General features: G+C 45.9%; 1 protein-coding gene across 2 annotated transcripts in view; it reads left to right on the top strand.

Moving 5' to 3' along the window:
* The window catches only part of SRP68 (signal recognition particle 68), a 28,501-nt gene that overhangs the window by 9,805 nt on the left and 2,669 nt on the right, over positions 1 to 16,027 (top strand). For both annotated transcript variants that reach the window (XM_019745479.2, XM_019745478.2), the window contains 5 exons: positions 8,876 to 8,974; positions 11,273 to 11,337; positions 13,849 to 14,005; positions 14,638 to 14,732; positions 15,725 to 15,854. In XM_019745479.2, coding sequence (XP_019601038.2) covers positions 8,876 to 8,974; positions 11,273 to 11,337; positions 13,849 to 14,005; positions 14,638 to 14,732; positions 15,725 to 15,854 — 546 coding nt within the window. The remainder of the gene's footprint in view (positions 1 to 8,875; positions 8,975 to 11,272; positions 11,338 to 13,848; positions 14,006 to 14,637; positions 14,733 to 15,724; positions 15,855 to 16,027) is intronic.

Genomic DNA, 16,027 nt, shown 5'->3' with positions numbered 1-16,027 from the left:
TCTGCACATGTCTGAAGGTTGTTCTTGTTTAAGATGTAGTATGGTGTTCATTTATCACAAAACAAAACTGTATCTTAATACTATTGGGTATTTGGTAACAGTCTCCAGATGCACCCTCTTGGATGAAATTCTTTTAAAAGCTGAATTTGTAGAAGAGTTCTTATGTGTAAAGGGCAAAGATGTTGCCAGTGACAGCCATGAGCATGAAACCGCGCGCAGGAAGCGGCTGGCTGACAGTGAGGGTAGCTTGCGGCCCAGCAGGTGGTGCGGCAGCTCAGCTGTCACGTCCCTCGTGTCCCTCTGACCTGACCTCCTGTCCTGGCCCTAAGGGGGCCACCTCGTGTTTAAGTAGAGCCTGGCTAAGCCGTGCTGTCTCGGTTGGTTTGCGATGTGAATGTGATGTTCATGCAAAGCGGACTCCTTGGTGCTGCGTACTGAGAATTGTTGCCCGTCCGTGGGTGTGAACGACCAGGTGAGGTCCAAAGGTGAGAGATCCTGGTGATCTTGGTTTGTACAACGCAGACGGCGATGACGGCACTTGTTAGAGCTTCTCCTCTGTGTGAGGTGAAGAGCAGCTAAATAAAGGCCAGGTTGCTGAGTGTCTGCAGCCTCGCCAGGGACCAGTGGCGTTCTGTAGGACTTCGCAGCAAGCTGCCACGCCTGAATCATTTGCACACGGCTGCTTTGTTGGTTGTGCTGCTGAGTGGTTTTAAGCACACAGACTTTTTAGTGACTTGTTCCAAAATAGCTCCTTTGGGTTGGGGGCAGCTTTCAACAATTGAATTTCTTTGTGCCTTTGTGGTGCATATTGCCTGCTCGTTTCTCTTTATTTACTTAAAGGATGGAAGACTAGAACAATATCAGAAAGTTGATTTTTTTGCCTTAAACCAAAAGACCGAGAAACTTTTTTTGAGAGCATTTCATTGACACTATAGTATGATGGTATCTTTTCTGGACTGGGACTCTGGTAGCAACCATTTAGATTCTGTGATTGGGTTAATTCTTTTGTTTTAAAGTGATACATGCTGGAAGAAAAGAGCTGCCATCAGTGACAATGAGACAGGAATTCTGGCTAGAATAAAAGTGGAAGGAGGCCCGTAGGGGCAAATTAAAGGGGGAGGCACTGTAGGGATGGGGCCACAGAATATATCAGATGAGGGACAAGAAAAGCTAACATTTATTTTTTATTTATTTTTTTGCCCCCCCTCACCCCCCTGATTTTTTTTTTTTAAGCCATTGTTTCTCAGTCTAGTTGTGTAGCACATAGCTCCCTGGCCCATGCTGATACTATGAGCCTTGCGCTGCCCCGGGTTGAGGCAGTTGGTCACTGGTCGTTGGTCGGCAGCTCACAGCAGCTCTAGTCAGCTGCCAGCCCCTCACAATGGCTGCTGGCTACTCACTCCAACTGCCTGCCACACGCTGGCTGCCAGCTGCTCACGGTAGCGCATGGTGGTGCACAGTAGCGCACACGTCAGCCCACGGGCAGCCCACATGTCAGCCCACGGGTAGCCCACAGCAGCCCGTGGCAGCTTACACCAATCTGTGGCTGCTCACGCCAACCTCCGGCTGCTCACGGCAGCCCAGCTCTAGGGAGAGCCATTGTTCACAGTCTTAGCTGTAGAGGACGCAGCTCACTGGCCCATTTGGGAATCTAACCGGCAGCCTTTGGTGTTAGGAGCGCGGCGCTCCAACTGCCTGAGCCACTGGGCCACCACTCTTCCCCCCCCGGCCCCAATATTTATTAAGTAAGCTTTAAAAGTATTCAGCTTAAAGTTTAGCAAATATAAATGATGTTTTAAGAGCTCAATCTATAGTCTCACTTCCCATATACCTTCATTAATCCTGCTTTGTACTAAAAGGAAAACAGTATCTATTTCCTTTTAGTCTTTTTCATATTCATGAGATGTTATATGTGTTTTCCTTGGAATTATACTGAGATCCGACTATACCCTGTTTTTATTAACATTTGTAAGGCTTTTTCATGTTCTTACAAATCATTTCACAAAACTTTTTAAATACCTATTGGTCACCTGGGCAGCGATACCACAGAGATGAGCAAAGGAGGATCATGACCCTCCTGAATGTCCCGGATACGCCGCTTTATGCTCTTAGGTTTTTATCGATTTGGCCCTGTGGGGTGGCTGATATGCCTGTTCCGAGGCTGCGTACTGCCCACAGCCATGTAGCTGATAGAAGGGGGTGCTTCCATGTAAACCCCTGCGCCTTTGACTCCAAAGCTCAGCTTCCTTGAACTTTCCCCATATCCTGTTCGATTCAACAGGAGGGCTAGTGACAAGATCGTTTCGTTTGGCTTTGGTGAATAGCTAAATGTAATTTCACTTAACAGTACACAAGCAGAGTCCTGGGCCCCTGGTAAGGACGTGGATAAGCAGAACCTTAAGTCAGGGGTGTCCAAACTGCAGCCCGCGGGCCAGCTGTGGCCCACAATCCATTGTTAATTGGCCTGCAGCAAATTCCAAAAATATATTTAGTTTACTTAAATAAACCAGGTGAGGCAATACGTACTTCACCTCGAGTGAGTGGCCCGGCTCTTTGTGTATTTTACCGCATATGGCCCTTGGTGAAAACCGTTGAAAGAAGTTTGGACGTCCCTGTCTTAAGTGAAACAAGTAGTCCTGGCAGAGGAACCCGCTCCAATTCAGTAGGTTAGTGGGGGGAGGCGAGTTTCCCATGTGAGAGGAGAAGGTATAGAGGTGTTTTATCCAAATTTATCTTTTTCTTGTTTTTTACACATAATTAGAGAACACAAACCTATATGGGGGAGGACTTTTTGCCTTATTTGTAAAATAATTCAGTTTGGGCTAAATTAGATCAAGTGAAAGCATTTTGCAGCTGCACGTGAAGCATTTGCTTTAAAAGTTGCAGCTCACTCCAGTCATACGATGATTGGGTGAGGTTTGTGCAATCTTTTTTTTTCAGTTATAGTTGACATTCAATATTGTATTAGTTTCAGGTGTACAGCGTAGTGGTTAGATAAGTGTGTAATTCATGAAGTGATGTCTCGATTAGTCTTGTACCCACCTGGCACTATACATAGTTACTACAATATTATTGACTATGTTCTCTATGCTGTGCTTTACATTCCCATGACTGTTGCATGACTACCAGTTTGTACTTCTCAGTCCCTTCGTTTTTGAAAGGATTATTCTCAAACTTGAGTTTTAGTATAGTTAAAAGGTTGACTACTGGAGATCCAGGCCATAGCCACCCCTTCTAAGGCAGTTCAGGATTGGCCAAAATTTTGGCAAGAAAAAGCAATGACATTATTCCAACCTTGAATAGATAAAAAGATTTGAAATCAGTCATCGCAACACAACTGCTGCCAGTTCTGATGTTCCCACCTCATCTTCAGCATGTGTGTTTATATAACTAAATATATTCTATTTAATATCCATCTCTAATAGACACAGATATTGGCAGGTGTACTTTTTAAAATGCTCTTTAATCAAAGCACATCTATTATTGGATGTTTGCATTCTATACAGTTTTTCAGCACTAAATGATGATGACTGAATCTCTGTATAGATTTTTCCTTATTTTGGATTACTGTTGCAGAATAATTCCTAAGATGAGAACACCATGTAGATTTAAAAATATATATATTTGACCTCTTTCTGATTGAATAGTTATTTCAATTAAGAGTTTTCGATCTTGATTTAATGCAGAAGATGTATATTTTAAAGCTTTTGTTTATTGTTAGGCACCTGCCCCAAAAAGTCAGATGGAGGGAGAGCAAAAGAATCTCAATGTATTTGATAGTTTGGGTTTTTTCTTCACATGCTCTGTTTTGTTAGGGTCTTTAGGACCCTTATTAATAAGAAAACAAACCTTCAATAAACAATTATTTACAATAATATAAAAGCTCAATAATGAAGATGATGCATTTTTGTGTAGTGATCACATTTTCTAAAGCTCTCCACCATCCATTTAAGCCCGTTTTCCTCTGTGTGTTACTTGGCTTGTTACTCAATTTAAAAACATACAAGTGCGTCTGCACACAAGGGTCAGAGCTTTCCCACTGCACATGTCTCACGCAGGCCCATGGATGGTTGGTCCAAGATTTTATGTTGAGCGTAAGTCAGGACCGGGAGCCAAGGTTTCCTGCCCCCACTACTGCAGGCTGTCACTGCTAAGGGTAGCTGCTCCTCGGTCCCATTGGGTCATCAGGAAACCTAGCATAAGGCTTTTCCTGTACCAGTGAAAACTGACGTGCAGGGATCCGAGGAACATTGTATGAGTTTTTAATTGCTGTTCCTCACGATGGAGTGGTGTGTTCGAGTGTGCGAGGAGTATGAATCAGAAGGTTGGAAGGAACCATATGAGGTTTCAGACAGTTTCAGATCTTTCAGTTTGGAAAGATAAAGCCTGAGGAGGGAAGAATATCTGAAGCCTGTTAACATAGTGAATTGCACTGATTAATTTTCAATGTTAAAACCAACCTTGTATATCTGGGATAACCCCACTTGGTTATGATGTATTGTACTTTTGATGTATGGCTGGATTTGATTTGTGAGTACTTTAAGAATTTTGCATCTGTTTTCAATGAAGAATAGTGGCCTATAATCTTTTCTGGTAATGTCTTTTTCAGAGTTTGGTGTCAGGGTTATACACACTTCATAAAAAAGTTTAGAGGTGTTCCTCCTTCTCTGTTTTCTGAAAGAGTTTATGTAATGTTGTTGTTGGTTTCTTTTCTTAAATGTTTATTATAATTCACCAGTGAAATTATTGGGACTGGAGTTGTCTGTGGGAAAGTTTTTGGGGGCGGAGAGGGGTATATAATTGACATACTAGTTTCCGGTGTACAACATAATGCTTTGATATTTGTGGGAAGGTTTTTAAAGCAAATGTAATTCCTTTACAAGACATAGAGCTATTCAGATTTTCTATTTCATCTTGTGTTAGTTTGGATGAGTTTTATTTTTAAAAGGAATTTGTTAATTCCATGTAAATTGTTGAATTTATTGACAATTGACAGATGATTTATAATATTCCTTTGTCATTTTACTGTTTGTGGGATCTGTAGTGTTACCTTCTATTATGAGCCTGGTTAATGACCAGCTGGCAGTGAATACAGTTAGCTCTGATTTTTAACAATTACACAGTGCTTTCGGGTCACTTCTGAGTATCAGAGATCTTTATATAATGTCATAGAATTCAAAGATGTAGATCAAACAAAATGTGTACTAACCCCAGGGAATCCTGGTAGGATTTTAACATTGAAAACAATTGAGTGCCTCATGCCCCCATCACACATATAGCAAATCTAGCTGGCAAATAAAATAAGTACAGTGTGAAAGTTTAGTTAAATCCTTAGCTGCCAGGTCCAGCACTGGAGCTGTTTAAATATCTGTTGAATTGAACCATGTTAATGAACCATGGTTTATTAAATATGGAAAATACCCTGAGGCCATTTGAGATTAATCCCAAGAAGAAGGCCTTGGTGCCACTGGCAGGTGACGTGTCTGGCTGGAACAGGGGCCTTCCCCACCCCGCCAGTTCTCCTTATCGTGCTGAGTCTCCACCCTGGAAACCGAGAGCTGTGCCTTCAAGATGCAGGGCTCTTCAATTCAGTGTCTCCTGACATACCCAGTACTGGTTTTTGCCACCTTCTACGAGCTGGCATGCAAGAATTTGGTAGTCCCAGCTTATTGGGTGCTTGTCGAGGTTTCATGACTTTAAATACTGAAACAGCAGTTTACTGAAAAGCATGGAAGGAAGAAATAATTCAGGGAGATAAAATATTAGACTGAAAACACTGGAGCTAAGAATGAATCAGCTGCCAAAATCCAGTTGCAAAATCCTTAGTCCCTTCAGCCAAGATGGAAGTCTTCACATTCTTAATATTGTCTTTATCATTTATTTCTATTTTCCTTTATTAATACTTTATCTCCCCTGAGTTGTCACTGCGGTTGCATCGTGAGGATGTTGTTTGGCAGCTCTTTTGGGAGGGAAGGGCGGGTTTAAAATCTCTGGAGGTTTGATGATTCTTACCCTCAATTTACGGTTACTATTTTAATGTTTGGGTGGAAAGGAGACCATTTATTCTTCTCTTTTTAAAAAAATCTATCCTTAAGTGAGGCTTGTGTCCCCCTTTCCCACATTTCCGTCTGTTTTTTCCCTAGGCCTCAGTGGCCCGGGCGAGGCTTGGTTCCCATCCCTGTGGTTCTGTGGTGGGTGTGGTGGAGAATGTGGTCAGACTTGCCTCGTTTGTCTCTTAGTCACTCCACCACCTTCCAACAACTCCTGTAGACGTGCAAACAATCTGGAAACTGTGTTTAATACCAGGGGGTCTCTACCTCAGGGACCGCAGCTGGTTTTCCTCTGGACCAGTCAGCCTTGAGATGTGGCCTCAAGCCACATCCTGGGATGGGAAAAGCACCTCCTGGGGTGTTTGAAGTTTTATAAAAATTGCTCTAGAATATATTTGTTAGGACTGCTGAGTAACACATTCCTTCTGGGCTTAAGGTTTCTTTGTGTCCTGGGCGCACCTGGGGAGGAGGTCCAGGCAGACCACAGGGCCGGTGCAGGGGGTTGGCCACGCGTGTTTGGGAGTGCCTTGTGGGTTCAGTGGCACGCCTGGGAGGCCTGCGTGCAGATGCTGGCGAATCCCGCCTCTACGTACAGGGAGGTCATTCTTGTTCCGTTGTCCTTCCAGGATTATCTTAGTCTCCAAGATAGGCTTGTAGAGTAAGAGTGTTAAGTAGCAAAATACGCTTAAGGCTTCCTGTTTGGAGACATTTGCTCGGCGCAGGGAGAATCGTGAGGAGTTCTGCCCCAGAGATTAGTGGTCTCTGAGTCACTGGGCAGTGTGGGCGTCATAAGAAAAACAGCTGACTGAAATCCTCCCTTCAGATAGGCTTTTCCTGCATTGTGGGTTCAGACTTCTGTCATATTTCCAATGAAACTTCGAATTTTGCGGAAGCAGTGGGAAAATTTGCTTCTGCTCAGCACCTTGATGCAGAGGTTTTCTTATTCAAAGGGAGTGAAGGTGATATGTGGCTGGAAAGAGGATTAGCAGTGTTTTAATTTTCTTATTTGAGCCATACCTTCCCTACAGGAAAGGAAACAGATCCTGTGTAGCTGGTAAAACGGAAGTTTACCCTTTTCTTACTTACACACCCATTGCCCCTACCGCCAAACCCCACCCATCTTAGAAAGGGTGTTGGCATATTTGCTGAATTGCATAGGATCAGAACAGCTTGCTGCTGATGGTGGTCTGGGGGGGGGGTTAGTGTGTCTATGTGTGTATGTGAGTATGTGTGTGTGTGTGTGTGTGCGCACGCACACACGTTTCAAGTCTGTGCACATATCTTGTTCTGGTTGTTAAACAATGATACGGCTGCCCCGTTCTACAGGATTTGTGCTTTGCAGAATTGGCTAGCAGATTTGATTAAATGATTACAAAGAGTCTTGCCGACTTGAGGTGCTTAATGGTGTTTTGTGTGAAGTGTGGCTCTGTAGAGCCGCACTGCCCAGTATAGTAGCCACTCGAACACATGTGGCTAAATTGAAATGAAAATTTCAGGTGCTCAGTAGCCTCGTGTCGCTACCGACTGTTGTGTCAGACTGTGCGTCATCGCAGAAAGTTCCACTGGACATGCTGCTCTAGGATTCAGGAGTTAATGGTGGCCGTGTTTGCCCTTATAGATTTATAGAAGGACTGTGCCCCTGATTTGTTCCCAAGTTAGGGAACAACAGGAAAGTCAAGTAACTTATAAATAGAAAAGTATGTTTGATTTATGTTGGGTAATTCACAAGGAAGTTTTTTTTTTCCACACTGAAAACTAGGAGAAACTTAAGGGTTCTTAAGAAAAGAAAGGTTTTTCTTTAAATCCCTACCAACCATCTCTTAAAGGAGTGGGCACTACTGGGTTTTCTTTGGGGGCTTTCTTAGAGGTCACCTGAATGTCAAGAGTTCAGATTGGATGTTAGTTTCTGTGGAAAGTCAAATATAATAATGGAATGTTGATGTTTTCATGTCCCAGTGGGTCTGCCAGTAACACAAGTTCATCTCCTCTCTGCCTTTCGTCTATTCCCACCTGCTCAGTCGGATTCTTTAGAACGATAATGTGGTATGGCAGGTATTCAGTTAATGAATCACCTTTCCCTTATCCCAGCTGGCTAGCAGAGGGGTGACGCCCTGTACTTGTGCAAAGACTGTCATCCACTGCTTGTCAGCCTTGTCTGCCCTAAGAATGTTCTCAGCGGGGCCATATGGAATATCTGAGTGCAGAGTTTCTGTGAAGAGAACCTTGTGTGATATTTAGGAGAAATACGTTTCTGGTTGGCTGTTAATTAGTAATGCTACCCACTTGCTTGGACCTAAGAGAAATCCAGTATCTGCAAGTGTGTGGGTTACATTCGTAAGGGTGATTCTGCAGGCACACAGTAGAGTTTAAGACAGTTTGTTCTGGAGGGAAAAAGGAGAAGAAACTTCTGGTGTGCTGTGCTTCAGTGTGACGTAGCAGTGTCCCAAATCTAGTCTGTAAGGCCTCTTTAGGGGTGCCAGATGCAGGTCCTGAGCAGAGGTAGAAGCATTGGAGGAAAGTAGTAGAAAGTTCTATGATAGAAAAAAATTTGAAGCATCTGTTGCCTGACAGTTTCAGGCAATTCTACAGGTATTTTTTCAGCATGTTCACTTTATTTATATACATGTGAAATTCCCATTTCCATACAAATAATGAATAAGACTCTAAGGAAAATCTTACATGGTAGAGAATAGTAACAATTGAAATGGTCTCTGATTTGGGGCATATTTTTTTGTGTAGAGTGTGAAGCTGTTAGGGCCTTTTCCCATCAGAATGCTATGGCTTACTCAAAAGACAACCTTTTACTGCATTCTGCCTTTGTTTAGGCTGAAAGTGAAGAAACCAAGGATCGTCTGTTTGAATCCATGCTCAGCGAGTGTCGGGACGCCATACAGGCTGTTCGAGAAGAGCTCAAGCCAGACCAGGTAGGACCATCAGCTGAGCCGCCGCCGGCTCTTGCTCAGGGCTGATGTCCCCCTCGGTCTGTGTGTCTCATTCCCAGGTGGGGTCCGGTGGCCTGAGTGCATTGACTCCTAGCCACTGGTTTTTCTTAGGTGTGTTGATTTGGCTAGCAAACAACAACAGCCTCTGGGCTCCCTCAGGTTGAGAAATTCTTTTCTCTCTATCCTGCTTCTCCTAGTGGTTCCCTGCATTACCTGTAAGCCTTCGGTCTCCATATCTCTAGGTAGACTTCTCCAGCGCTCCCTTTTCTGATAAAATCACTGGGATTCACTCAGGCATCTGGGACAGAGACCTCAGAACCATTTTTGCCTCTTCCTTCCCTGTCACCAAAAACCCTACTTACTCTCCCTTTGTAATTTCTCTCATTGCTTGTCCATTCCACTCGTTTCTAACGAGCCTTTTACCTGTGGCCTCCTGGACTAGCTCTCTGAGTGCTTTTCCCGTCTTGGCCTTGGTTCAGTTCTCCAGGCCTGCCTGCCAGCAGCACTAGGTCCCTTCTCACTGTCTGATTCTGAAAACCCAGTGACTCCTGTAGGTCTAGAGCAGTGGTCTCCAAACTTCTCTGTAATGCACCCCCATGAGTAAAACTGAGCATTTAACTCTGATGTGTGTATTTGTAAATTATATACCGTATTAGCCAACTGATTTGTAATACATAAAATGCATTAAAATAAAGTTTTTTGGAAATAAGATAAATATAAATACAAGTTCTGGTTTCCTCCTATCCCCACACTCTTTGGGTTAAGTGCACTCTACTGTAGAGACCACGGTAGCAAATACAGTTCAAATTCCTTGAACTGCTGTACGAACCTCCCCGTCGGTTTCCAGCCTCCGTTTCCAGCCTGTCCTTTGCTCTTTCCCTCTGAGTCCTCTGCCTCGAGCTGTTCGACTCCTCGCCTTCATAGTGCCTTTCCCACTCAGTGCGTTCCTGACGCTGGGCTCCTTGGCTCCTTCCCCTCACACCTGGCCTGTCTGTCCTCTCCCTTTTCTCCAGGCCAAGCCCCTCCTGTTTGGCAAGGTCTGGCAACTCATAGCTCACCACCGCTAAGAAGCCTACCTTACACCAGCCTCACCCACAAATACCTTTCCATTTTCTAAATATCTCATACTTGGCAGCCAACATTTTTGTTTGATGGTTAATCAAGATTGCCTTTTAACGTTCTGTGTATTCTTTTATATTTGCCTTTTTGTATTTTCCTCAAGATTATAAGCATCTTAAAAGCAACGATATAGTTTTTTCAGCACCTGCCATAGTACCTTGGGTATAAAATGATGAATAAATGTTTGTTAGGCTGTGGTCACCTGTTTCCTTCTCCGTTAAGCTGCCTTTGTGTGTTACACTTCCCTTCACCCACCTCACAGGTACATACCGAACCAGCCTCCACCATTCACCTGGGATTCATAGCAGTTGGGGGGCGTCTCACAGAATATAAGGAATATGCTAATACTAGGGCACATTTGTTTCCTGTGGCTGCTGTAACACTACCCACAGACTTAATGGCTTTAAACAACACACATTATTATCTTAGCAGTGCTGGTGGTTGGAAGTCTAAATGGGTTCTCAGGGCTGCATTCCTTTTGGAAGCTCGAGGGGAACATGGGGGAGAATTCATTTCTTATATTCCAGAGAGTGCATTTTCTGGCTTCTAGAAGCCTCCTTCGTTTCTTGGCTCATGGCACCTTGCTCCATCTTCAAAGCTGGCAGCATAGTGTCTCCTCTCTGACTGCTGCTTCAGTCTCGGTATCTTCTCTATGTCACTAAGGCCGCTGTGGTTACAGTGCGCCTACCTGGACAATCTAGGACAATCAAAAGGTCCTTAACTTCATCACATCTGCAAGGTCCCCTTACCATGTAAGAGCAGCTTCACGGGTTCCGGGGTTCGGATGTGAACATCTTTGGGTGGCTGTTGCTCAGCCATCCACAAAAGGCAGGAGCTGAGAGTACACAGGGTCCAACTTGGATCGAAGGCACAGACCCTAAAATAGACGGTAGGGTGTCTGCTGTTAATGCTTTGGGTCTGGCCCTGGGAGCAGTGAGCAGGAAGCCTTACTGGCCAGTACTCTGAAATCTTTTACTCAAGTTCAGATTTTAGATGCCAGTGGCAGCTGAGTGACCTTGTTGTTCTAGAATGTGTCCAGTAGATCTTTGATACTTGGGGACCCCTTCCAGAGCACTTGGGGCTACACCATTGAGTGGGGTGGGTGGTCAGAGCCAAGGGCAGAGTCAGCTGTTTTATCTTTACCTTTCTCACTGTGTGCAGAAACAGAGAGATTACACCCTTGAAGGGGAGTCGGGGAAGGTGTCTAATCTCCAGTACCTGCACAGGTAAGGGTTGTGGATTTTTTACTTTTTAAATACTGTGAAATACATCATTGGAACAAAAGAGTATATATAATGTTTGTGTATGTTTTAACATGTAATTTAATATATGTATATATAGTATATATATGGTAAGAAGTCTTGGTATCTGGTAGAGCAAGTTCCCCCACCAGGTTTCTCCCCAGGCATATTGCGCCTGCTTTTGTCTCTTTGCTCTTTCACAGACATTTCTAAATCACCTTGTCAGGTATAATTTTTTTTTTTTTAAAGTGTATCATTTGTTTCACAGAAGACAGGAGGAAGGAGTGACATTTTTGGAATTTCCTGGGGAGAAATAAAATTAGTTGAGAAAACTCCACTTCTCATCAGATTCTCTTCTCTGTGTGATCTTGAATTTTAATTAATTAATAATTTAAGGAGGGCACAGCTCACAGTGGCCCATGCAGGGATCGAACCGTCAACCTTGGTGTTATCAGCACCAGGCTCTAACCAACTGAGCTGATTGGCCACCCCAGTGACCTTGAAATTTTAATGTCTTAGCCACTTCTCATAACTTTTTAGTGAACCTGGACATATTTTCAGCCATCCTCCTGCTTCCTCCCTTTTTATAAAAACAAAACCACAAAAAAAGAAAAAAATCTTTTCTTTATTATAATCTCTGTTCTTAGGAAATTTGGTCTTATATGAATGTCAAGTTGACTGCCCGATAACTCAGATGGAAGGCCTATTGAGCAAGAATGGCCCTTTAATGTCCTGTATTTCATCATCACTGTGAGAAAGATAAAGCTCCAGGAGATTAGGGGACATGTTTGTAGTTAACAGGACAGAGAGCCGGTCAGGAGTTGATCTGACTTCTAACCTGAACCAGGCCCAGAACTTGCAGATTGTGAAGCCCCCTTGCCCTTGGGTCCACTCTTCCACCTTCAGATCTGACTAGTGGCAGGGTCGTGGATTTTGATTAGGGTCCAGAGACCTCTTTGGTGAACCAGGAATCAGGTAGCGCTTGTATTTTAACAAAACAGTGTAAGGATGTAGCTAAAGTCCTCTACCACTTTGTGAATAATAGCTACTTTGTTTGGAAAGCCGGATTTTTCTTCAGAGCTTTAAGAAAATCTGTCTCGTGACCTCCTTTCCATTTCTCAGAAGCATCCACTTTTAATTCTTTTACCAAATTTTTTTGGTATTTATCTCCATGTCTCTAAATGCTGTGTGTGTTGCTGCTTGTTGATTTGAGTGGTTTAGGCATTTCATACTATTTCCACGGCAGCCGACTCCCCTGCTCCACTCCACTCCACCAGATCCTGCTGACCTGCCCCCCGACTCGTAGGTGGGCTTTCTCATTGCTGATACCATTTCATTTTCTAAGAGCTTGTTTGTATTCTCTGAGTGTTATTTTTAAAATATAGTGTCTTGTTCTAATTCCACGCTCACAAAGTCTCCCCTTATCTTTCTGGGGTTATTAACAGTAGTGTTCTGAAGTTTCCATCTCCCTGCAAAGCCTGGTTCTTCCAAGTCGCTTTTTTCCTCCTCTGAGTTTTGGCTTCTTCTGTGTTGTTAGAGGTTTTCCTTAAATGTCTGTTGATCCTTGTTCATCCCTCCGGTAAAGCATGTGGTTGTCTCGCGGCTCAGCACACATGGCGGGGCTTGTCAGCTGCAGGCTTCACTCTAGGTGTCCTGGCTCTGCCCTTCCACCAAGGACCCCAACTCCAGAATCTTGAAGGGTTTTTCTTGTGCTGGTCAGACCCCTGGAATACCCCAGGCCACTCTAGTTCTGGAAGCTAAGCAGGCGGAGAAGGCTAGGAGGTCAGCACTCAGAACACGACAGTCCTTTAATCCCCCTGGTTCCTTGCAGAGTCCCTGACCTCAGCTGTGCCTGTGTCCCCTGTCCCCAGGCCAGTGTGTCCTTCCCCAGGGTTGCCTCCAGGCTCTGCCAGAGGAGGGTGGGAGTCCAGAGGCCTAAAGACTTCTTCAGTAGCGTTTTAAATAGTTCTCCTGTTTTTATCCCCAAATGGTGGAGACTTGCCTGGTGGTACAGTTCAAACGAGCAGGTGCCATGCCGCCCTGCATGGCCTCCAGCATACACTCATGGCCTCTATTCACAACCACCCAAAGAGACTGCCCCTCACTATTCCCTGAAGAGAGGTCATCAGAGTAGGAGCGGCTGTGGTGTGACCACGTTGTCCTTGTAACTAGTCCTCGTTCCAGGAACCAGCTTTATCCATCTTCAGGACTACCTTGGGGATCAGGAGCTCTGTGGTTCTTATTCAAAGAAAGAGGCTGTTACTCCAGCTAAAATTAAATTTTGTCATGAGGTCTCATACTGGTCCCCTGCAAATTTGTCACTGGCCAGTAGCCAGAATTGAGGGCCCCTCGAGCTTGAGGACCAGGCTGAATGGCTGTGCCATGTGACGCCCTCACCACCTTGCTCCCCCTGGGTCAGTCCCTCCTTGTGGTCCAGTGTCTTCTCAAAACACCACTTCCCCGAGCATCACCCGAGCTGACATGTGTGCATTCCAGCTACCTGACTTACATCAAGCTGTCAACGGCAATCAAGCGGAACAAGAACATGGCGCAGGGTCTGCAGCGGGCACTGCTGCAGCAGCAGCCGGACGATGACAGCAAGCGCTCCCCGCGGCCCCAGGACCTGATCCGGCTCTATGACATCATTCTGCAGGTGACCCTGATGACTGGGGCAGCAAGGGCCTGGCCTTTGCACGTGTTGGACACAGTGACAGCCTAGCATAGCGGAAGGGCTGTGGCAGCCAGGAGTTGTTGGTGTCCTGTTCTTGTACTGCTCAGCCGTCTGTGCCCCTGCTACTCAGATGTGTGGAGGTGCAGGCTTTTGCGCCCACAGGTTTGCACTGAGCACTTGACCTGGTGTGATCACTGTCCTACTGCTGGGAGCATCATGACCCAAGGCCGTGCTTCTCGGCCCACTGGGAGTTTGCCAGTGAGCAGTTGTGAGACACGCACGTAAACACAGCATCTGTGTAATGCTGGATGACTGGGTGTCAAATGAAGGGGTGGGGCTGGACAGACCCCTACTAGCTGCACTGCTCCGAGGAGTCTCTGCAGGAAGTGAGGTGTGAGCTGAGTCGGAAAGGACAAGTAGGCTTGCAGATTCAGAGAGGAGGGTGGAGGTGACACCAGGAGTGGCTGCTGCCCGGTCACTTACCCAGATTTTCCCCCATTATTTCTAGCCCAGGCTCTTTCTTTTCACCCTCGTCTGTTCTTACAAGGTCTTCTGTCAAAAACTCAGGCTGAGGCCGCCTCTTCATGAGTTTTCTTTTTGTGTCTGTTGTGCAGAATCTGGTAGAATTGCTCCAGCTTCCTGGCTTAGAGGAGGACAGAGCCTTCCAGAAAGAGATAGGCCTCAAGACCCTGGTGTACAAGGCTTACAGGTACGTCTCATTGGGGGCAAGGCTCTCCTGCTACCCGGTGGTTCCGGAAGCTTTGGGAGCATGTCCCATCCCCTGGAAGACGGGGTCACTGCCTCTGGTTCCCTTGCCCGTGAGCACTGAACAGCCAGCCCAGCGTGTCCGAGGGGAGGAAACCTCGAGTTGTGCCTGGGAGCTTCGCGTGACCCTTGTTGGCTCTCGGGGAGGTCGGGGGAGCCGGAGAGCACACACATTAAATGTCTTCTCCCTCCACTTCACGCCTTCCTCCCAGTGGAAAACACACAGGTGTTGGAAAAGGTGTTAGTTAGCAGAACCAGAGCGGAACCTGAACTGAATTGGGAGAAAGCTAAACCTCTGTTTTTAAATGACTCACATTTGTAACTTGGAAGTGCGCTGTGTGGCATGATGGCTTCTGGACAGAATGACAAAGTGGAGCCGTGTGTGTAACTGCCTTTCCTTTCCCTGCACGCATACCCCAGCACTCTGATTCCCCAGGGTGCCCCGGCTTCGCCCATGTTGCCTCTCCTCCTGGCTCCCGTGGACCCTTCTCTTCTGTTGGGCCAGCGGCCCCCAGGCTCTGTTGATCCCAGTGGACTGGTTTCCATTAGGACGAGGTTTCTTGGATTTGGTTTTTGAAAAAGAGATGGGCAGGGGTGAACAACTGTGACTCGGCTGTGCGGGCAGTGCTGGGTGGGACTTACAGAGGAGCCAGGCGCCATTCCTCCTTCCTGCCTGTCAGCCTCCTCCGTGCGCCTTTGAGGAACTTCTGTGCAGAGTCAGCCAGTCAGTAAAAGACAGTAGGTCAGCGGTGGACCTCCTGTCACCTCCGATAGCAGAGAAGAGTCCGCAGGTCGGCCTGGCAAGGGCACTGAGAATGTTGGGGTCTCCCATGCAGTGACCTGCAGTTAAGAAACCTGTTTCCAAATTTAAAATTGCGCCTAAACTGCGAGGAACGCCTTGCTTTAGAATTCTGTGGCTTTTCCCTTCCCCATCAGGTGTTTTTTCATTGCTCAGTCCTACGTGTTGGTGAAGAAGTGGAGTGAAGCCCTTGTCCTATATGACAGAGTCCTGAAATATGCCAATGAAGTCACCGCAGATGCCGGGGCCTTCAAGAACAGCCTGAAGGTGAGCTGGGGGGCCTCTCCTTGCTTCCAAGCGGGGAGGGGGCGCTGTAGGGGCTTCCTCTCCTTCTCAGGCTGGTCCTGCCGGGTTGGCCATGGGCTGTGCTGTGTCCCTCAGGGCCCGAGAGCTGCAGGTTGTGTGACTCCTGGCGGCAATCCAGGCCTGAGGAGGACTCA

Source organism: Rhinolophus sinicus, linkage group LG15, assembly GCF_036562045.2.
Source record: "Rhinolophus sinicus isolate RSC01 linkage group LG15, ASM3656204v1, whole genome shotgun sequence".
NCBI classification, from domain to species: domain Eukaryota; kingdom Metazoa; phylum Chordata; class Mammalia; order Chiroptera; family Rhinolophidae; genus Rhinolophus; species Rhinolophus sinicus.
The sequence above is the reverse complement of the archived record's forward strand: the minus strand, read 5'-3'. Positions and strand labels throughout refer to the sequence as shown.